General features: G+C 43.3%; 1 protein-coding gene across 2 annotated transcripts in view; it reads left to right on the top strand.

Annotated features, from left to right (window-relative positions):
* Positions 1-23,812, top strand: part of TOR3A (torsin family 3 member A) — a 34,698-nt gene extending 10,886 nt beyond the window's left edge. For both annotated transcript variants that reach the window (XM_082612762.1, XM_082612761.1), the window contains 2 exons: positions 22,215-22,339; positions 22,928-23,812. In XM_082612762.1, coding sequence (XP_082468888.1) covers positions 22,215-22,339; positions 22,928-23,178 — 376 coding nt within the window. In that variant the 3' untranslated portion in view covers positions 23,179-23,812. The remainder of the gene's footprint in view (positions 1-22,214; positions 22,340-22,927) is intronic.
* The last annotated feature ends 305 nt before the right edge of the window (positions 23,813-24,117 follow it).

Below are 24,117 nucleotides of genomic sequence, written 5' to 3'. Positions count from 1 at the left end.
TTGTCCATTGCTTCCAGGTTGTCCATTTTATTGGCATAGAGTTGCTTGTAGTAGTCTCTTATGATGGTTTGTATTTCTGCAGTGTCCGTTGTAACTTCTCCTTTTTCATTTCTAATTTCATTGATTTGAGCCCTCTCCCTTTTTTTCTTGATGAGTCTAGCTAAAGGTTTATCAATTTTGTTTATCTTTTCAAAGAACCAGCTTTTAGTTTCATTGATCTTTTCTACTGTTTTCTTCGTCTTTATTTCATTTACTTCTGCCCTGATCTTTATGATTTATTTTGTTCTACTAACTTTGGGTTTTGTTCTTCTTTCTCTAGTGCTTTAGGTATAAAGTTAGGTTGTTTGAAATTTTTCTTGTTTCCTGAGGTAAGATTGTATTGCTATAAACTTCCCTCTTTGAACTGCTTTTTCTGCGTCCTCTAGGTTTTGGATCATCATGCTTTCATTTTCATTTTTCTCTAGGTATGTTTTTATTTCCTCTTTGATTTCTTCATGATCCACTGGTTGTTTAGTAGCATACTGTTTAGCCTCCATGTGTTTGTGTTTTTACAGTTTTTTTCCTGTAGAGGTCTAATCTCAGTGTTGTGGTTGGAAAAGATGCTTGATATTCTTTCAGTTTTCTTAAATTTACCGAGGGTTGCTTTGTGGCCCAGCATGTGATCAGTCTTGGAGAATGTTCCATGTGCACTTGAGAAAAATGTGTATTCTGCTGCTTTTGGATGGATTGCTCTATAAATATCAAGTACGTACACCTGGTCTAATGTATCATTTAAGGCCTCTGTTTCTTTATTGATTTTCTGTCTGGATGATCTGTCCATTGATGAAAATGGGGTGTTAAAGTCCCCCACTCTTCTGTGTTACTGTCAGTTTCTCCTCTTATGGCTCTTAGTATTTGCTTTATATATTGAGGTGCTCCTTTTGTGTATCTAGGTGCTCAAATATATAGTTGCATATATATTTATAATTGTTATATCTTCTTTTTGGATTGATCCCTTGATCATTATGTAGTGTCTTTCTTTGTCTCTTGTAACAGTCTTTATTTTAAAATCCATTTTGTCTGATATGAGTATTGCTCCTCCAGCTTTCTTTTGATTTACACTTGCACGAAATACGTTTTTCCATCCCCTCACTTTCAGTCTGCATGTGTCTCTAGGTCTGAAATGGGTCTCTTATAGACAGCATATATACAGGTCTTGTTTTTGTATCCATTCAGCCAGTCTGTGTCCTTTGGTTGGAGCATTTGATCCATTTACATTTAAGGTAATCTTTTTAAATAAATTTATTTATTTATTTATTTATTTATTTATTTTTGGCTATGTCGGGTCTTCGTTGCTGTGCTCAGGCTTTCTCTAGCTGTGGCGAGTGGGGGCTACTCTTCATCACGGTATGCAGGCTTCTCATTGCGGTGCCTTCTCTTGTTGTGGAGCACAGGCTCTAGGCGCACGGGCTTCAGTAGTTGTAGCACGTGGACTCCGTAGTTGTGGCGCGCAAGCTCAGTACTTGTGGCACACAGGCTTAGTTGCTCCATGGCATGTGGGATCTTCCCGGACCAGGGTTCGAACCTGTGTCCCCTGCATTGGCAGGCAGATTCTTAACCACTTCACCACCAGGGAAGTCCTATGGTAATTTTTTTTTTTAATTATTATTATTTTTGCGGTACGCGGGCCTCTCACTGTTGTGGCCTCTCCTGTTGCGGAGCACAGGCTCTGGACGCGCAGGCTCAGCAGCCATGGCTCACGGGCCCAGCTGCTCCGTGGCATGTGGGGTCTTCCCGGACCGGGGCACGAACCCATGTCCCCTGCATTGGCAGGCGGACTCTCAACCACTGCGCCACCAGGGAAGCCCCTATGGTAATTACTGATATGCATGTTCTTATTGCCATTTTGTTAATTGTTCTGGATTCGTTTTGTAGGTCTTTTTTCTTTCCTTTCCTCTTGTTCTCTTGTGATTTCATGACTAACATTAGTGTTGTTTTTGGATTCCTTTTTCTTTTGTGTATCTATTGTAGATTTTCAGTTTGTGGTTACCATGAGGTTTTGATATAACAGTCTATATATAAACAAGATTGTTTTAAGCTGCTGGTCTTTTAATTTCAAATTCATTTCCAATATCCTGCATTTGTACTCACCTTTTCTCATGATTGCTGGTTTTGATATCTTATTTGTGTGTGGGTGATTTCCTACCTTTACTGTATGTTCACCTTTTCCAGTCAGCTTTTCCCTTCATAATTTTCTTGTTTCTAGTTGTGGCCTTTTCTATTCTGCCTAGAGAAGCCGAAAAGCTGGTCTGGTGGTGCTGAATTCTCTTAGCTTTTGCTCGTTTGTAAAACTTATGATTTCTCTACTAAATCTGAATGAGAGCCTTGCTGGGTAGAGTATTCTTGGTTTTAGGTTCTTCCCTTTCTTCACTTTAAATACATCATGCCACTCCCTTCTGGCCTGCAGGGTTTCTGCTGAGAACTCAGCTGATAACCTTATGGGAATTCCCTTGTGTGTCATTTGTTGCTTTTAGTATTTTTTGTCTTTAATTTTTGTCAGTTTAATTACTGTGTGTCTCTGCATGTTCCTCCTTGCATTTATCCTGACTGGGACTCTCTATGCTTCCTGGACTTGGGTGACTGTTTTCTTTCCCATGTTAGGGAATTTTTCAGCTATTATCTCTTCAAATATTTTCTCAGGTCCTCTCTCTCTCTTATCCTTCTGGGACTCCTATAATGCGAATGTTGTTGCATTTAATGTTGTCCCAGAGGTATCCTAGACGGTCCTCTTTTCTTTTCATTCTTTTCTCTTTATTCTGTTCCATGGCAGTGATTCCCACCATTCTGTCTTGCAGCTCACTTATCCGTTATTCTGCCTCAGTTATTCTGCTATTGATTCCTTCTAGTGTATTTTTTATTTCCGTTATTGTATTGTTCATCTGTCTGCTTTTTTTTTCTTTTTACTTTTATGAGGATTCCCTTCCTCACTTTGTAACAGATTCTTTTTTTTTGAATTTATTAATTTATTTATTTTTGGCTGTGCTGGGTCTTCGTTTCTGTGCAAGGGCTTTCTCTAGTTGCGGCATCCGGGGGACACTCTTCATCGTGGTGTGCGGGCCTCTCCCTCTCTTACTGCGGCGCAAAAGCTCCAGATGCAGGCTTAGTAGTTGTGGCTCATGGGCCTACTTGCTCCGCAGCATGTGGGATCTTCCCAGACCAGGGCTCGAACCCGTGTCCCCTTCATTGACAGACAGATTCTCAACCACTGCGCCACCAGGGAAGCCCTGTATGCTTATTAGTTAGTTCTTCTAGGTGTCTGTTAAACATTTCTTATATCTTCTAGATCTGTGCTTCAATTTTTTTTTTTTTACACATTTATTGGAGTATAATTGCTTTACACTGGTGTGTTACTCTCTGCATTATAACAAAGTGAATCAGTTATACATATACATGTGCTCTCATATCTCTTCCCTTTGCATCTCCCTCCCTCCTACCCTCCCTATCCCACCCCTCCAGGAGGTCACAAAGCACTGGGCTGATCTCCCTGTGCTATGAGGCTGCTTCCCACTACCTATCTACCTTAAGTTTGATAGTGTATATGTGTCCATGCCTCTCTCTCGCTTTGTCACAACTTACCCTTCCCCCTCCGCATATCCTCAAGTCCATTCTATAGTAGGTCTGTGACTTTATTCCTGTCTTACCCCTAGGTTATTCATGACATTTTTTTTCTTAAATTCCATATATATGTGTTAGCATACAGTATTTGTCTTTCTCTTTCTGATTTACTTCACTCTGTATGACAGATTTGAGGTCTATCCACCTCATTACAAATAGCTCAATTTCGTTTCTTTTTATGGCTGCGTAATATTCCATTGTATACATGTGCCACATCTTCTTTATCCATTCACCTGATGATGGACACTTAAGTTGTTTCCATCTCCAGGCTATTGTAAATAGAACTGCAATGAACATTTTGGTACATGACTCTTTTTGAATTATGGTTTTCTCAGGGTATATGCCCAGTAGTGGGATTGCAGGGTCATATGGTAGTTCTATTTTTAGTTTTTAAGGAACCTCCATACTGTTCTCCATAGTACCTGTACCAATTCACATTCCCACGAGCAGTGCAAGAGTGTTCCCTTTTCTCCACACCCTCTCCAGCATTTATTGTTTTGAGATTTTTTTTTTTTTACAACTGTCTTGGAGTATAATTGCTTCACAGTGGTTTATTACTTTCAGCTTTATAACAAAGTAAATCAGTTATACATATACATCTGTTCCCGTACCCCTTCCCTCTTGCGTCTCCCTCCCTCCCACCCTTCCAATCCCACCCCTCCAGCCGGTCAGAGAGCACCTAGCTAATCTCCCTGTGCAATGCGGCTGCTTCCCACTAGCTATCTACCTTATGTTTGGTAGTGTATATATATCCATGCCTCTCTCTCACCTTGTCACAGCTTACCCTTCCCACTCCCCATATCCTCAAGTCCATTCTCAGGTAGGTCTGTGTCTTTATTCCTGTTTTACCCCTAGGTTCTTCATTAAATTTTTTTTCTTAACTTCCATATATATGTTAGCATTCGGTATTTGTCTTTCTCTTTTTGACTTAGTTCACTCTGTATGACAGACTCTAGGTCTATCCACCTCATTAGAAATAGCTCAATTTCGTTTCTTTTTCTGGCTGAGTAATGTTCCATTGTATACATGTGCCACATCTTCTTTATCCATTCATCGGATGATGGACACTTAGGTTGTTTCCCTCTCCGGACTATTGTAAATAGAGCTGCAGTAAACATTTTGATACATGACTCTTTTTGAATTACGGTTTACTCAGGGTATAGCCCAGTATTGGGATTGCAGGGTCACATGGTAGTTCTATTTGTAGTTTTTTAAGGAACCTCCATACTGTTCTCCATAGTGGCTGTACCAATTCACATTCCCACCAGCAGTGCAAGAGGGTTCCCTTTTCTCCACACCCTCTCCAGCATTTATTGTTTCTAGATTTTTATTTTTTTGCAACTTTATTGGTGTATCATTGCTTCACAATGCTATTATAGTTTCTGCTTTATAACAAAGTGAATCAGTTATACATATACATCTGTTCCCATATCTTTTCCCTCTTGCGTCTCCCTCCCTCCTACCCTCCCTATCCCACCCCTCTAGGTGGTCACAAAGCACTGAGCTGATCTCCCTGTGCTATGTGGCTGCTTCCCACCAGCTATCTACCTTATATTTGGTAGTGTATATATGTCCATGGCTCTCTCTCGCTTTCTCACAGCTTACCCTTCCCCCTCTCCCCATATCCTCAAGTTCATTCTCAAGTAGGTCTGTGTCTTTATTCCTGTTTTACCCCAAGGTTCTTTATGACATTTTTTTTCTCTTAAATTCCATATATATGTGTTAGCATACGGTATTTCTCTTTCTCTTTCTGACTTACTTCACTCTGTATGACAGACTCTAGGTCTATCCACCTCATTACAAATAGCTCAATTTCGTTTCTTTTTATGGCTGCGTAATATTCCATTGTATACATGTGCCACATCTTCTTTATCCATTCATCGGATGATGGACACTTAGGTTGTTTCCATCTCTGGGCTATTGTAAATAGAGCTGCAATGAACGTTTTGGTACATGACTCTTTTTGAATGATGGTTTTCTTAGGGTATATGCCCAGTAGTGGGATTGTACAGTCATATGGTAGTTCTATTTTTAGTTTTTTAAGGAACCTCCATTCTGTTCTCCATAGTGGCTGTACCAATTCACATTCCCACGAGCAATGCAAGAGTGTTCCCTTTTCTCCACACCCTCTCCAGCATTTATTGTTTCTAGATTTTAATTTTTTTACAACTTTATTGGTGTATAATTGCTTCACAATGGTGTATTAGTTTCTGCTTTATAAAAAAGTGAATCAGTTATACATAAACATCTGTTCCCATATCCCTTGCCTCTTGCGTCTCCCTCCCTCCCACCCTCCCTATCCCACCCCTCCAGGCGGTCAGAAAGCACCGATCTGATCTCCCTGTACTACGTGGCTGCTTCCCACTAGCTATATACCTTATATTTGGTAGTGTATATATGTCCATAGCTCTCTCTCGCTTTGTCACAGCTTACGCCTCCCCCTCCCCATATCCTCAAGTCCGTTCTCAAGTAGGTCGGTGTCTTTATGCCTGTTTTACCCCTAGGTTCTTCATGACTTTTTTTTTCTCTTAAATTCTATATATATGTGTTAGCATACGGTATTTCTCTTTCTCTTTCTGACTTACTTCACTCTGTATGACAGACTCTAGGTCTATCCACCTCATTACAAATAGCTCAAATTCGGTTTTTTTTAATGGCTGCGTAATATTCCATTGTATACATGTGCCACATCTTCTTTATCCATTCATCGGATGATGGACACGTAGGTTGTGTCCATCTCTGGGATATTGTAAATAGAGCTGCAATGAACATTTTGGTACATGACTCTTTTTGAATGATGGTTTTCTCAGGGTATATGCCCAGTAGTGGGTTTGCAGGGTCATATGGTAGTTCTATTTGTAGTTTTTTAAGGAACCTCCATACTGTTCTCCATAGTAGCTGCACCAATTCACATTCCCACCAGCAGTGCAAGAGTGTTCCGTGTTCTGCACACACTCTCCAGCATTTATTGTTTCTAGATTTTTTTTTACCACTTTATTGGAGTATAATTGCTTCACAATGGTGTATTAGTTACTGCTTTACAACAAAGTGAATGAGTTATACATATACATCTATTCCCATATCCCTTCCCTCTTGCGTCTCCCTCCCTCCCACCCTCCCTATCCCACTCCTCCATGTGGTCAGAAAGCACCGAGCTGATCTCCCTGTGCTATGTGGCTGCTTCCCACTAGCTATCTACCTTGCGTTTGGTAGTGTATATACGTCCATGCCTCTCTATCGCTTTGTCACAGCTTACCCTTCCCCCTCCCCATATCCTCAAGTCCATTCTCAAGTCGTCTGTGTCTTTATTCCTATTTTACCCCTATGTTCTTCATGACATTTTTTCCCCCTAAATTCCATATATACGTGTTAGCATACAGTATTTCTCTTTCTCTTTCTGACTTACTTCACTCTGTATGGCAGACTCTAGATCTATCCACCTCATTACAAATAGCTCAATTTTGTCTCTTTTTATGGATGAGTAATATTCCATGGTTTATATATGCCACATCTTCTTTATCCATTCATCGGATGATGGACACTTAGGTTGTTTCCATCTCCGGGCTATTGTAAATAGAGCTGCAATGAACATTTTGGTACATGACTCTTTTTGAATTATGGTTTTCTCAGGGTATATGCCCCGTATTGGTATTGCAGGGTCATATGGTAGCTCTATTTCTAGTTTTTTAGGGAACCTCCATACTGTTCTCCTTAGTGGCTGTACCAATTCACATTCCCACCAGCAGTGCAAGAGTGTTCCCTGTCCTCCACACCCTCTCCAGCATTTATTGTTTCTAGATTTTTTTTTTACAACTTTATTGGAGTATAATTGCTTCAAAATGGTGTATTAGTTTCTCCGTATAACAGAGTGAATCAGTTATACATATACATCTATTCCCATATCCCTTCCCTCTTGCGTCTCCCTCCCTCCCACCCCTCCAGGCGGTCAGAAAGCACCGAGCTGATCTCCCTGTGCTGCGTGGCTGCTTCCCACTACGTATCTACCTTACGTTTGGTAGTGTATATATGTCCATGCCTTGCTCTCGCTTTGTCACAGCTTACCCTTCCCCCTCCCCATATCCTCAAGTCTATTCTCAAGTAGGTCTGTGTCTTTATTCCTGTTTTACCCCTAGGTTCTTCATGAAATTTTTTTTCTTAAATTCCATATATATGTTAGCATTCGGTATTTGTCTTTCTCATTTTGACTTACTTCACTCTGTATGACAGATTCTAGGTCTATCCACCTCATTACAAATAGCTCAATTTCGTTTCTTTTTCTGGCTGAGTAATATTCCATTGTATACATGTGCCACATCTTCTTTATCCATTCATCGGATGATGCACACTTTAGTTGTTTCCGTCTCCAGTCTATTGTAAATCGAGCTGCAATGAACATTTTGGTACATGACTCTTTTTGAATTATGGTTTTCTCAGGGTATATGCCCAGTAGTGGGATTGCAGGGTCATATGGTAGCTCTATTTGTAGTTTTTTAAGGAACCTCCATACTGTTCTCCATAGTGGCTGTACCAATTCACATTCCCACCGGCAGTGCAAGAGTGTTCCCTTTTCTCCACACCCTCTCCACCATTTATTGTTTCTCGATTTTTACTTTTTTGCAACTTTATTGGTGTATCATTGCTTCACAATTCTGTATTAGTTTATGCTTTATAAAAAAGTGAATCAGTTATACATAAACACCTGTTCCCATATCCCTTGCCTCTTGCGTCTCCCTCCCTCCCACCCTCCCTATCCCACCCCTCCAGGCGGTCAGAAAGCACTGAGCTGATCTCCCTGTACTACGTGGCTGCTTCCCACCAGCTATCTACCTTACGTTTGGTAGTGTATATATGTCCATGCCTCTCTCTTGCTTTGTCACAGCTTACCCTTCCCCCTCCCCATATCCTGAAGTCCATTCTCAAGTAGGTCTGTGTCTTTATTCCTATTTTACCCCTACGTTCTTCATGATATTTTTTTCCCCTAAATTCCATATATACGTGTTAGCATACAGTATTTCTCTTTCTCTTTCTGACTTACTTCACTCTGTATGACAGACTCTAGGTCTATCCACCTCATTACAAATAGCTCAATTTCGTTTCTTTTTATGGCTGCGTAATATTCCATTGTATACATGTGCCACATCTTCTTTATCCATTCATCGGATGATGGACACTTAGGTTGTTTCCCTCTCCGGACTATTGTAAATAGAGCTGCAGTAAACATTTTGATACATGACTCTTTTTGAATTACGATTTTCTCAGGGTATATGCCCAGTAGTGGGATTGCTGGGTCATATGGTAGTTCTATTTTTAGTTTTTTAAGGAACCTCCATACTGTTCTCCATAGTGGCGGTAACAATTCACATTCCCACCAGCAGTGCAAGAGGGTTCCCTTTTCTCCACACCCTCTCCAGCATTTATTCTTTCTCCATTTTTATTTTTTTGCAACTTTATTGGTGTATCATTGCTTCACTATGCTGTATTCGTTACTGCTTTATAAAAAAGTGAATCAGTTATACATATACATCTGTTCCCATATCCCTTCCCTCTTATATCTCCCTCCCACCCACCCTCCCTGTCCCACCCCTCCAGGCGGTCACAAAGCACTGAGCTGATCTCCCTGTGCTATGTGGCTGCTTCCCACTAGCTATCTACCTTGCGTTTGGTAGTGTATATATGTCCATGCCTCTCTCTTGCTTTGTCACAGCTTACCCTTCCCCCTCCCCATATCCTCAAGTCCATTCTCAAGTCCTCTGTGTCTTTATTCCTGTTTTTCCCCTACGTTCTTCATGACATTTTTTCCCTTAAATTCCATATGTATGTGTTAGCATACAGTATTTCTCTTTCTTTCTGACTTACTTCACTCTGTATGGCAGACTCTAGATCTATCCACCTCATTACCAATAGCTCAATTTCGTTTCTTTTTATGGATGCGTAATATTCCATTGTTTATACATGCCACATCTTCTTTATCCATTCATCAGATGATGGCCACTTAGGTTGTTTCCATCACTGGGCTATTGTAAATAGAACTGCAATGAAAATTTTGGTACATGACTCTTTTTGAATTATGGTATTCTCCGGGTATATGCCCAGTAGTGGGAGTGCAGAGTCATATGGTAGTTCTATTTTTAGTTTTGAAGGAACCTCCATACTGTTCTCCATAGTAGCTGTACCAATTCACATTCCCACCGGCAGTGCAAGAGTGTTCCCTTTTCTCCTCACCCTGTCCAGCATTTATTGTTTTGAGATTTTTTTTTTACGACTGTCTTGGAGTATAATTGCTTCACAGTGGTTTATTACTTTCAGCTTTATAACAAAGTAAATCAGTTATACATATACATCTGTTCCCATATCCCTTCCCTCTTGCGTCTCCCTCCCTCCCACCCTCCCTATCCCACCCCTCCAGCTGGTCCAAGAGCACCGAGCTAATCTCCCTGTGCTATGTGGCTGCTTCCCACTACGTATCTACCTTACGTTTGGTAGTGTATATATGTCCATGCCTCTCTCTCGCCTTGTCACAGCTTACCCTTCCCCTTCCCTATATCCTCAAGTCCATTCTCAAGTAGGTCTGTGTCTTTATTCCTGTTTTACCCCTAGGTTCTTCATGACATTATTTTTTCTTAAATTCCATATACATATATTAGCATACGGTATTTGTCCTTCTCTTTCTGACTTGCTTCACTCTGTATGACAGACTCTAGGTCTATCTACCTCATTACAAATAGCTGAATTTCGTTTCTTTTTATGGCTGAGTAATATTCCATTGTATACATGCGCCACATCTTCTTTATCCATTCATCGCATGATGGACACTTAGGTTGTTTCCATCTCCGGGCTATTGTAAATAGAGCTGCAATGAACATTTTGGTACATGACTCTTTTTGAAGTATGGTTTTCTCAGGGAATATGCCCAGTAGTGGGATTGCAGGGTCATATGGTAGTTCTATTTTTAGTTTTTTAAGGAACTTCCGTTCTGTTCTCCATAGTGGCCGTACCAATTCACATTCCCACGAACAGTGTAAGAGTGTTCCCTTTTCTCCACACCCTCTCCAGCATTTATTGTTTCTAGATTTTAATTTTTTTACAACTTTATTGGTGTATAATTGCTTCACAATGGTGTATTAGTTTCTGCTTTATAAAAAAGTGAATCAGTTATACATAAACCTCTGTTCCCATATCCCTTCCCTCTTGTATCTCCCTCCCTCCCACCCTCCCTGTCCCACCCCTCCAGGCGGTCACAAAGTACCGAGCTGATCTCCCTGTGCTATGTGGCTGCTTCCCACCAGCTATCTACCTTACGTTTGGTAGTGTATATGTGTCCATGCCTCTCTCTCGCTTTGTCACAACTTACCCTTCCCCCTCCCCATATCCTGAAGTCCATTCTCAAGTCGTCTGTGTCTTTATTCCTGTTTTTCCCCTACGTTCTTCATGACATTTTTTCCCCTAAATTCCATATATGTGTGTTAGCATACAGTATTTCTCTTTCTCTTTCTGACTTACTTCACTCTGTATGGCAAACTCTAGATCTATCCACCTCATTACATATAGCTCAGTTTCGTTTCTTTTTCTTGCTGAGTAATATTCCATCGTATACATGCGCCACATCTTTTTCCTTTCATTGGATGATGGACACTGAGGTTGTTTCCATCTCCGGGCTATTGTAAATAGAGCTGCAGTAAACATTTTGCTACATGACTGTTTTTAAATTGTGGTTTTCTCAGGGTAAATGCCCAGTAGTGGGATTGCTGGGTCATATGGTAGCTGTATTTTTAGTTTTTTAGGGAACCTCCATACTATTCTCCATAGTGGCTGTACCAATTCACATTCCCACCAGCAGTGCAAGAGTGTTCCCTGTTCTCCACACCCTCTCCAGCATTTATTTTTTCTAGATTTTTTTTTTTTTACAACTTCATTGGAGTATAATTGCTTCACAATGGTGTATTACTTTCTGCTTTATAACACAGTGAATCAGTTATACATATACATCTATTCCCATATCCCTTCCCTCTTGCGTCACCCTCCCTATCCCACCCCTCCAGGCGGTCACAAAGCACCGAGCTGATCTCCCTGTGCTACGTGGCTGCTTCCCACTAGCTATCTATCTTATGTTTGGTAGTGTATATATGTCCAGGGCTCTTTCTCGCTTTGTCACAGCTTACCCTTCCCCCTCCCCATATCCTCAATTCCATTCTCAAGTAGGTCTGTGTCTTTATTCCCGTTTTACCCCTAGGTTCTTCATGACTTTTTTTTCTCTTAAATTCCATATATATGTATTAGCATACAGTATTTGTCTTTCTATTTCTGACTTACTTCCCTGTGTATGAGAGACTCTATGTCTATCCACCTCATTACAAATTGCTCACTTTCGTTTCTTTTTATGGCTGAGTAATATTCCATTGTATATGTGTGCCACATCTTCTTTATCCATTCATCAGATGATGGACACTTAGGTTGTTTCCCTCTTCGGGCTATTGTAAATAGAGCTGCAGTGAACATTTTGGTACATGTCTCTTTTTGAATGATGGTTTTCTCAGGGTATATGCCTAGTATTGGGATTGCTGGGCCAGATGGTAGTTCTATTTTTAGTTTTTTAAGGAACCTCCATACCGTTCTCCATAGTGGCTGTACCAATTCACATTCCCACCAGCACTGCAAGAGTGTTCCCTGTTCTCCACACCCTCTCCAGCATTTATTGTTTCTAGATTTTTTGATGATGGCTATTCTGACTGGTGTGAGATGATATCTCATTGTAGCTTTGATTTGCATTTCTCTAATGATTAATGATGTTGAGCATTCTTTTGTTTGCTGGCAGTCTGTATATCTTCTTTGGAGAAATGTCTATTTAGATCTTCTGCCCATTTTTGGATTGGGTTGCTTACTTGTTTGTTATTGAGTTGCATGAGCTGCTTATAAATTTTGAAGATTAATCCTTTTCAGTGGCTTCATTTGCAAGTATTTTCTCCCATTCTGGGGATTGTCTTTTTGTCTTGTTTATGGTTTCCTTTGCTGTGTAAAATCTTTGAAGTTTCATTAGGTCCCATTTGTTTATTTTTATTTCCATTTCTCTAGGAGGTGGGTCAAAAAGGATGTTGCTATGATTTCTGTCATAGAGTGTTTTGCCTATGTGTTCCTCTAAGTGTTTGATAGTTTCTGGCCTTACATTTAGGTTTTTAATGCATTTTGAACTTATGGTGTTAGGACGTGTTCTAATCTCATACTTTTACATGTACCTGTTCAGTTTTCCCAGCACCAGTTATTGAAGAGGCTGTCCTTTCTCCACTGTACATTCCTGTCTCCTTTATCAAAGATAAGGTGACCGTATGTGTGTGGGTTTATCTCTGGGCTTTCTATCCTGTTCCATTGATCTAGATTTATGTTTTTGTGCCAGTACCATACTATCTTGATTACTGTAGCTTTGTAGTATAGTCTGAAGTCAGGGAGCCTTATTCCATCAGGTCCGTTTTTTGTTCTCAAGATTGCTTTGGCTGTTCGGGGTCTTTTGTGTTTCCATGCAAGTTGTGAAATTTTTTGTTCCATTTCTGTGAAAAATGCCAGTGGTAGTTTGATAGGGATTGCATTGAATCTGTAGATTGCTTTGGGTAGTAGAGTCATTTTCACAATGTTGATTCTTCCAATCCAAGAACATGGTATATCTCTCCGTCTATTTGTATCATCTTTAATTCCTTTCATCAGTGTCTTATAATTTTCTGCATACAGGCCTTTTGTCTCCTTAGGTAGGTTTATTCCTAGATATTTTATTCTTTTTGTTTCAGTGGTAGATGGGAGTGTTTTCTTGATTTCACTTTCAGATTTTTCATCATTAGTGTACAGGAATGCCAGAGATTTCTGTGCATTAATTTTGTATCCTGCTACTTTACCAAATTCATTGATTAGCTCTAATAGTTTTCTGGTAGCATCTTTAGGATTCTCTATGTATAGTATCATGTCATCTGCAAACAGTGACAGCTTTACTTCTTCTTTTCCAATTTGGATTCCTTTTATTTCCTTTGCTTCTCTGATTTCTGTGGCTAAAACTTCCAAAACTATGTTGAATAAGAGTGGTGAGAGTGGGCAGCCTTGTCTTGTTCCTGATCTTAGTGGAAATGCTTTCAGTTTTTCACCATTGAGGACGATGTTGGCTGCGGGTTTGTCATATATGGCCTTTACTATGTTGAGCAAAATTCCCTCTATGCCTAGTTTCTGCAGGGTTTTTATCAAAAATGGGTGTTGAATTTTGTCGAAAGCTGTCTCTGCATCTATTGAGATGATCATATGTTTTTTCTTCTTCAATTTGTTAATATGGTGTATCACGATGATTGATTTGCATATATTGAAGAATTCTTGCATTCCTGGAATAAACCCTACTCGATCATGGTGTATGATCCTTTTAATGTGGTGTTGGATTCTGTTTGCTACTCTTTTGTTGAGGGTTTTTGCATCTATGTTCATCAGTGATATTGGCCTGTAGTTTTCTTTCTTTGTGACATCCTTGTCTGGTTTTGGTATCAAGGTGATGGCGGCCTCGTAGAATGAGTTTGGGAGTGCTCCTTCCTCCGCAGTATTTTGGAAGAGTTTGAGAAGGATGGGTGGTAGGTCTTTTCTAAATGTTTGATAGAATTCGCCTGTGAAGCCATCTGGTCCTGGGCTTTTGTTTGTTGGTAGATTTTTAATCACAGTTTCAATTTCAGTGCTTGTGATTAGTCTGTTCATATTTTCTATTTCTTCCTGATTCAGTCTTGGCAGGCTGCATTTCTAAGAATTTTTCCATTTCTTCCAGGTTGTCCATTTTATTGGCATAGAGTTGCTTGTAGTAATCTCTCCTGATCTTTTGTATTTCTGCAGTGTCAGTTGTTACTTCTCCTTTTTCATTTCTAATTCTATTGATTTGAGTCTTCTCCCTTTTTTTCTTGATGAGTCTGGCTAATGGTTTATCAATTTTGTTTATCTTCTCAAAGAAGCAGCTTTTAGTTTTATTGATCTTTGTGCTTCCATTCTTTTTCTGAGATCTTGGATCATCTTTACTGTCATTACTCTGAATTTGTTTTCAGGTAGATTGCCTATCTCCACTTCATTTAGTTGTCCTTCTGGGGTTTTATCTTATTTCTTCAGCTGGGACACATTCCTGTGCCTTTTCATTTTGTATAACTTTCTGTGACTGCAGTTGAGCTGGGTCTTGTCCCTCTGGTGGGCAGGGCCTTATTAAGGGGTGTGTTTAGCAGGTAGCTGTATGCTCAGGAAGACGTTAAGCACCCTGTATGCTGATGGTGTGGCTGTATTCCTGCCCTGTTCTGCCTGAGGTACCAGCACCGGAGCCTGAAGGCTGTTGTGGGACCAGGCCTTGGTGAGAAAATAGCAGCCTCCAGCAGGGCTCACGCCAATGAGCACTCCCCAGAACTACCACCACCATTGTCTTTGTCTCCACAATGAGGCACAGCTGCCCCCTGCCTCCACAGGAGAGCCTCCAATACCAGCAAGCAGGTCTTGTCTAGGCTCTTATGAGGTCACTGCTTTTTTCCCTGGGTCCTGATGCACACAAGATGTTGTGTGCACCCTCCAAGAGTGGAGTTTCTGTTTCCCCTAGTCCTGTGAAATTCCTGTGTTCACACCTCACTGGCCTTCAAAGCCAGATTCTCTTGGGGCTCCTCCTCCTGTTGCCAGACCCCCAGGTTGGGGAGCCTGACGTGAGGCTCAGAACTTTCACTCCTGTGGGAGAACTTCTGTGATATAATTATTTTCTGGTTTGTGGGTTGCCCACCCAGCAGGTATGGGATTTGATTTTAGCACAATTATGCCCCTCCTACCGTCTCATTGTGGCTTCTTTGGTTGTAGGATATCTTGTTTGGTCAGTTCCAGCATTTTTTTGTGGTCGAGTTCATTCTTTTGCATGTAGCTTCCCAGTACCAATTATTGAAGAGACTGTCCTTTCCCCATTGCATATTTATAGCTCTGTCGTAAATTAATTAACCATATGTGTGTGGATTTATTTCCAGGCTCTATTCTGTTCCATTTATCTGTGTGTCTGTTTATATGCCAATACCATACTGCTTTTATTGCTAAAGCTTTGTAATGTAGTTGGAAATGTACACACTAGGAGTTCCCTCTGTGTGCCACAGGCTCTAGAAATAGCTTGCAAAAAGTTAATTTTGAAATTAAGCTGTCCAATCCTATCTTTTCATGGCAGCTCCAACAGAAAGTCCTGCCTAAGGTCTGTTAGCAGTCAAGTTTGGGTCCCTGTGGCCCAACCTGAATGCTTCACAAGCAGCTTCTTGCACTCAGTGGAAGCCAAACCATTCCTCCCCATTGTCACCTGCTTCCCGCAGGCCAGTACATGCTTGCTAGGGGGTTTCCCCCAGCTTTAGGGTACACCCTGTGAGGAGAAGTAAGGGGTCTGGTTTTTTATCCAGGCTTGGAGTGTATGAAGGAGTGAGCTGTGGAGGGCAGATCTTGTTTCATTGTGGACCCACAAGACAAGGTGGAACCGGTTTAAACTGTTGCTGGGTTGGGATTTTGGTGTGTTAGTGGCAAGTCCTTCCTGGTCTGTAAGTAAGGCTGACGGGACACTACAATGCATTGCAAAGGAGGGCCTTTGGGAGCCCCCAAAGGTGATCGTAAGAGAAAAGCAGAGAAAGATTTTCTGATATGACTTGAGTGATCAGAATTAGGAGGCAAGGACAGTAAACTCTGTGATACTACTTATCACCTTCTGAGGTAGCCCAGAACTGCAGATCTCTTCCTGTTGCAGTGAATTAGGTAGGGGCTCTAAAATGCAGAGGAGGCAAAAAAAGGAATCACCTTGGCTCCCCAAGGCTTCTCCACCCAAGCCCTGGCAGGGGGTGGGGGCAGGGGACCCCTGGAACCATTCCTGCAGGCAGAGTCCTTCCCTCAGAACAGAAGGAAGCCTAGTGCCCAGCTACCTCAGGACGCCCTATCGCAGGGATCCTTTGACTCTGCGCGTGGCTTCTTCCTCCCCCCTCCACTGCCTGGTTCCTTCCTCCTACCAGGCCAAGCCCGCTTCTGCCTTGTGGCTGTGGCCGACCTTTCCCCAGCTCGGCTCGAGGTGCCAGGGCACTGACTTCCCCACCAGTTCTCAGCTTGGAAAACCTCACCCTTGCTGTTGCCAGGACTTCCTAATGCGACCCAGGTGACCCTGCTATCTCTAGGCAAATGTTTGCATTTGTAGTACTTTGGTCATTGACCTGCTGGCAGTGCCCATCCCACCACCTGCCCTTTCCCCCTAGTGACCTGGCGTCTGTGCACTGTCTGAGGCCACGGGGTCCTGATGACCAGAAACTGGCAGAGTGGAGGCATGGCCAGGAAGAGAGCCACTGCAGACAAGCTGCCCTGTGGGCCTACTGTGGCAGGGGATGCAGAGGCTGCACTGGCCCTGAAGGAGCCTTTGAGCCCCTAGGGAGGATGCACACTGGTGACAGAGAGGTGAGGACATGGCTTCCAGTTCCAGTGGCCCCGGTGTGGGCCTGGCCTGTGAGAGCCAGTGGTCCCCAACAGGCCTGGGTGGACTGTCTGGAGCCCGTGGGCCAGCCAGGCTGTCAGTGCGGTGCAGCACCTTGCACCCCTGCCTTGGGCAGCCAGAAAGCAGCACCTCTAAACCCCGAAGTTTTCAGCTAGTCTAGTGATAGGTGGGGGAAGATGGTGTCTCTGGACTTGATTTCTACAATAACCTTACCTGTGGTGAGGACTCTTCTATTTAAAAGAAAAGCACAGCTGATTCAAACTGATGGTGTAAACAAATCACTAGTGTAAGGCCAGTGGTTTAATCCTGAAACACATCCTAAACCTGCTATTTGAAGGGCTATAGCAGCTCTGCCGGCCCCCCCGCAAAGTGGTGGTGTCAGGTGGCGGCAAAGGAGGCGGTAGCAGCTGAAGCAGGGGGTGTAGTGGGGAGCGGGGCTGTGGCTAGAGTTGCCCCAGCACTCACTCAGCCAGTCCTTCATCTGGGCCTGAGGAATTCGGGGCCCCTGGCCAAGTACTAACTACTTGGTTAGTAGTTAGTAACATTGACTACTTTTGCCCATTTCTACCAAGTCCAGAAGGCTCTGGGAATGGAGTCACGGGGCAGGACAGGCACAGTGAAACTCTGGGGATCAGAGCTACTGGCCTCTCCCGTTGAAGCTGTAAAGTGAAGAGGGTAATTAATGCCTGTTCTCTGTGGGCTGCTGTCAGAAAAAGAATGGATAGAAAGGGCTTTGAAAAATGCAAAGAACTATACAAATGTCAGTTATCCATGGAATCAAAGGCCTTGTACCCCAGCACATAGCAGGTGCTCACAGAAGTGTCTATTTGACTGACCACTGAATCCAAGGTGACCTAAGGAGGGCTTCTTAACTTGTCTGCTTCAAGTCTCTCATTTTACAAATTAGGAAACTAAGGTTCAGAGAGATTATGATTGAGTCAGGTTTGTATCTCTTCTTCAGGGAACACTTAGCAGTTAAGGCTGGGTTTTGTGACCACAGTTCTGGAGAGGCCTTTGAGCCTCCTTCCTCTGTGGTGAGATTTCGTGTCGTCCTGTCCCAGAGCCGGGAGGGAGGTCATCTCTAGAGGTGCCTTCTGTCCCTTGATCCCTTCAGACCTCCCAGTCAGCAGGCAACCTGGGGGGCTGTGCAAGGGATTTGAAGTGTTCTGGGAAGGCAACATCTGTTTAAAGGTGTAATTGCTGGTGCCTGAGGAGCTGAAGACTGGGGGTGGGGTTGGAATAAAAAAGGGGCCCAGGTTATGTATTGGTGGGTGAGATAAAGCCTGTAACATGGAGGAAGAAGAGGGACATTGGCTGTGGGACAAAAGAAAAGGAGAAATTCAGAAGGGAGGTGGAGATAGTGTAGACAAACATGCAGAGATGTCCATTTATTCAATAAACATTTAATAAATATTGAGCGCCTGATGATAGGTGCTAGGCACTGGGCTACCACAAAGAGGCTAAGCTTACGCGCTCAAGAAACTTACGTGTCAGGTGGCTTTCTGGGTAGAAATGGGGAAGGCACCGGAGTCTGTGCCCCTGGGGCTGAGCAAGTAAATCCTCTTCCTCTCCCTTTCACCCTGGATGCCTGTCCTGTAGCCCATGGAAAGGTAAACCCTCCTTTGCCTCCTGTGAGGAATGCAGGATTGGGCAATCCCGTGGCAGTGGGCAGGTCTTGCCTCAGCTGATGCAACTGTGGTCTTGCGTGTACACAGATGACCTGCCTGGCAGGCCTTCCTGCCGGAGGAGGAGGAGGGCCACAGCTTCAGGAAGTAGAAGAGTGTCATCATAAGCAGCTTCCCCAGCTACAGATGCCAGGGGAAGTCTGGCTGAGCAGCTGAACTTGAGCAGGGAGCCCCCAGGCTCTCTAGCTGGGGACTCATGGCCTCAGGTAAAATCTAGCCATGAGGGGCACACTGGCCCCTACAAGAAGGAAGATTGGACCACTTGGCAGGAAAGGATGCCTGTCCCAGCCTCTCTCTCCTTGCCCGTCCATGGAGGCAGGCAGGGAGAGAACCACCCAGCTCCTCCTCTGTGTCCCAAGCCTGGCCCCTAGGATACACTCAAATGCTAAATGAGAAGACAAATGAGCTAACATACCTGAGTGTCAGAGCTTGATGAGAACAGAATGGAAATACTAGATCCCCGCCCCTTCACTTGCCACCTGTCTCCCTGTTTCCTTCACTCTTTATACTCCCTCACTCTGCTGGGCCTGAGGAAAAAGCAGGGCAGAGCTTGGTTTGTTTAAGGAGCTGGCAGACGGCCTGGGAGGGGAGATGAGTGCGGTGGGGTGGGGAGGACGACGTGCTGCCAGTCCCAGCCTCCCCTCCCTCCTTCCCAGCTCTAAGATTTCTTCTCCCCTTCATCTCTCTAACTCACTCCCCTTTCCTGTATTTAGACCCACGATTCCAGTTGCCCAGTGAAATCACAACCCCTGGCGAGGTCACAGGCAAGTGCACAACACTCAAACGTGTGTAAATCCAAGCTGGCATCTCCACCCTTCCCCTATAGTCCACCTTCGCTGAGGGGGCTGTAGGCCACTCAAGGCAGACACTTGTTTTCCAAGGCAGACACTTGTTTTCTTTGTTGACCTCCTTTCTCTCACTTCTCACATCCATCAGTTACAAGGTCCTGTCAATTGTGCCTCCTACACTAATTCTAAACCCTTCTCCATTGCCTACATCACCTCCAAACATGGACTACTGCAAAAAGCTCCCTGACTGGCTTTCTCTTCAGTCCAGCCACTGTGGCCCAAGAATGATTTTCTTAGGAAGTAAAGTGGATCAGACTACCCTACTACCCTATACTCTCAAGTTCAAAACCCTTCAACAGCTCTCCATGGTGCATAAGCTAAAATCCACGTGCATGGCTCACAAAGACCTGAGGCCAGGCTCAGCCTACCTTTCATGCCTATGCTCCTCCAGCCTCTCCAAGCTACTTGCAGCCCCTGAACCCCACAAGCCCTCTGATCGTCCGTGCCTGAACACGTGGCCTTCCCTGCCTTGTGTCTGACGATCACTACTCAGTCTACATTTGCCCAGAATTCTCATCTTCCCTCTGAAGTCTTCTCCCTGGGCCCTAGTTGCTCCTACACTGGCCCTTGCCAAACTGTCCTGGAATCACACACACATGTGCCTCTCCTTCCACACAGAAGTCAAGGGAAAGAACTACATCATACCATCTTTGTGCACTCTGCACCTAGTACCGTCTCAGTGTTTGTCACAAGCGAGTGAGGCAGGGAGAATGGGTGACAAAGCAGGATGGTGTGTTGTGATAAGATTTCCCTGAGGAGGGCAGGTCCAGGCCCCTCAACCTCCATTCTTCCAGTCACCAATGCAATGGCTTCAGTGGTCAGCTTACCCATTTGGAAGCCAAATATAAAAATAATGAAATCTAAGACATGACACCATAAAACTCCTTGAAGAGAACATAGGCAAAACATTTTCGACATAAGTTGTGGCAATATTTTCTTGGATCAGTCTCCCAAGGCAAAAGAAGTAAAAGCAAAAATGAACAAATAGGACCTAATCAAACTTAAAAGCTTTTGCACAGCAAAGGAACCCATCAACAAAACAAAAAGACAACCTGCTACGGAATGGGAGAAAATATTTGTAATGCAACCAACAAGGGCTTAATTTCTGAAAGATACAAACAGCTCATACAACTCAATATCAAAAAAAAAAAAAAATCAAAAAATGGTCAGAAGACCTAAATAGACATTTCTCCAAAGACATACAGATGGCCAACAGGCACATCCAAAGATGCTCAACATTGCTAATTATTAGAGAAATGTAAATCATAACCACAATGAGGGGACTTCCCTGGTCCCCTCATAGTACCCAAGCAATGAGGTGGCTCAGTGGTTAAGAACCCGCCTGTCAATGCAGGGGACATGGGTTCGATCCCTGGTCCAGGAAGATCCCCCATACTGCAGAGCGACTAAGCCCGTGTGCCACAACTACTGAGCCTCCACTCTAGAGCCCACGAGCCACAACTACTGATCAGCCCGCAGGCCTAGAGCCCATGCTCCACAACAAGAGAAGCCACTGCAATGAGAAGCCGGCGCACCACAATGAAGAGTAGCCCCTGCTCGCCGCAACTAGAGAAAGCCCGCGTGCAGCAACAAAGACCCAACGCAGCCAAAAATAAATTTAGTTAAATAAATTTAAAAAAAAAACCACAATGAGGTATCACCTCACACTGGGCAGAATGGCTATCATCTAAAAGTCTACAAATAATAAATGTTGGAGAGGGTGTAGAGAAAAGAGAACCTTCCTACACTGTTGATGGGAGTGTAAATTGGTAGAGCCACTATGGGAAACAGTGTGGAGGTTCCGCAGAAAACTAAAACTAGAGCTATCATGTGATCCAGCAATCCCACTCCTGGGCATATATCCAGAAGTGATAAAAATTCTAATTTGAAGAGATACACGCAGGGTTCTTTAGCAGCACTAGTGTGCTGTTCGTTAACGCCCCAGTGTTCATAGCAGCACTCTACAATAGCCGAGACATGGGGACAACCCAAATGCCTGTCAACACACGATTCGTTTAAGAAGATGTGGTACACACACACACAATATGGAATGTTAACCGGCCATAATAAAGAAATATTGCGTTTGCTGGATGGCCCTAGCGAATATCATACTAAGTGAAGTAAGTCAGAAAAAGACAAATATTATGTGACATCACTTATATATGGAACCTAAAAAAATAATACAGATGAATCTATATACAAAACAGATCCACAAACGTAGAAAACAAAGTTCTGGTTACCAAAGGGGAAAGGGGGGGTGATAAGTTAGGGGTACGGGATTTACAGATACTGTACAAAATAGATAAGCAACGAGGATTTACTGTATAACACAGGGGACGATATTCCCAACAATATTATAGTCACCTATAATGGAAAAATTTCCCAACTATATTGTAATCACCTATAATAGAAAATAATCTGAAATATATATATATATATATATAAAACTAAATCACTTTGTTGTTCATCTGAAACTAACCCAATATTGTAAATCAACTCTACTTCAATTAAAAAAAATCAACAACAGAATCTGTTAACCGGGCTTGTCTCTTTCAGTAACCTTGGGGGCAATATCATCAATGAGGTAGTCCTGAACCTGCTTAAGGCTGGGTGGTCCCGGGAAGAAATTGGGATGGAGCACTTGGAGCCCCAACTCCAGGCTGAGATTGTGGAATCCACAGGTAAGTGACTCCCAGCCTTGCAGAAAATAAGCCTCTGTTGAGAGGGGAGGAGGAGGGTAATGTGTATGTACTAGAAGGTGTACTCATGAGATAGGGTATTCAGGATCACAGAGGATGCGCCATATAATCATCTTGTTGTCAACTTCAGATAGGCACTAGAAAAGTGCCAAGAAAGCTGAAGTCCTTTTCTGAAAGTCCTTTGTAAGGGAGTAGTTGGCCATGGCCATACAGGCAGTGGTCTATGGAGTATGCAGACCCTGAGGAAGAAAGTCTCACTGTGAGAGCCTCAGTGGCTCAGCCTCCAGTCGGATACGTAGGGTCACTCCACCTTCTGCTTTCTGCCATCCAATGAAACCATAACCTGGCAGGCATAGCCCCTCTCCCCCTCTCACACATCCAGTTAATCACGGCCCTGTTTCCCTAAAGGAAGACACAGTTGCGTAGTGTTTGACATAAAGTTCAGACAGCCCTCCTGGAGTTGGCATATGAGAACAAACCTTACCCAGGCCTAAGGGTGGGGGACACCTCACAATTCCAGTTGGGTTCAGCCCCAGGTCAGACTCCATGTAACTTTGCTCTTGATTTTAGACAGTGGCTTTGGACACAGCTGTCTGGTGAAGGAAAACCTGATTGACTTCTTCATCCCCTTCCTGCCACTGGAGTACCGCCACGTGAGGCTGTGTGCACGTGATGCTTTCCTGAGCCAGGAGCTCCTGTATACGGAAGAGGCACTAGATGAAATCGCCAAGATGATGGTGTACGTCCCCAAGGAGGAACAACTCTTCTCTTCTCAGGGATGCAAATCTATTTCCCAGAGAATTAACTATTTCCTGCCTTGAGGCTAGATGGAAACTTCCCAAAGCTGCCTTCCTTCCACTAATAGGATCCTGGGGCCTGTCAGCACACTGTCCAGGACGTAACGGGTTGGAGGGGCAGGCTAGCATCCAGCAGCCACGAGCACAAGTGGTGTGTAAAAGGGAGGCCTTAAATCAGAGACAGAGCCAATTCTTAAAATCACTTGGTGCCTTACAGAGCCACATTCCAAAATGTGGGCCAGCTGGTTGGAGAAAGTCATGTGGGAGATAAGTCCCAAGGATTTATTAGCATATCAGCTCCTGCCTGCAGATGCCTGGACGTGGGTGTTGGGCCTGAGGCTGCAGTATCCTCAGTGACAGGGAAGGGAAAAGGGAACTTCTGCTTACCAGCGGCAGGACCTGGGTGGGTTAGCTTTCAAGTTGTTATTCCCAGAGGGAAGCTGATCAGCTTCTATCTGTGAGATCAGGAAAGAGCCTCAGGCTGAAGGAAAAAGTGCACAGAGGAAGATTTTTTCTTTTTTAAAATCAGGTCAGTGTAGGCTAAGCCTTGTTCTGCTCTGCAGATTTAAATCAATTAAAATTAAAGAATTTTTTAAAGTTAGGGACCTTGACATGATTGTATCATATGTAAAGATTAAAATTTTGTATTTTTCTAAAACCCTCGGCTTACTTACCTTCTTACTGAGCCCTAGTAATCGTGCTCACTCAGCAAAATTCCACAGGCCAGGTAATATTGATGGGGACTGGTGGAGACGGGGACATATACTGGCACTCACAGAGCTGACAGGGTGATTGCCGGGTCTGCCAGTTTACTTCAGTTTGCTTTGAGACCACATCAGCTGAGCCAGGCTATTTCAACCTCTTACTGAAGAGGCATCCACAACATATTGCCCTTAGATATAAGAAAACAGCACTCCTGTGCTCCCAGCTTTAAAAAGAAAAACAGTCATCGTTGAGGATTGA

This window comes from Mesoplodon mirus (genome assembly GCF_964341445.2).
Source record: "Mesoplodon mirus genome assembly, chromosome: 3".
Classification (NCBI taxonomy): domain Eukaryota; kingdom Metazoa; phylum Chordata; class Mammalia; order Artiodactyla; family Ziphiidae; genus Mesoplodon; species Mesoplodon mirus.
Note: the sequence above shows the minus strand (reverse complement) of the source record. Positions and strands in the feature narration are given on the sequence as shown.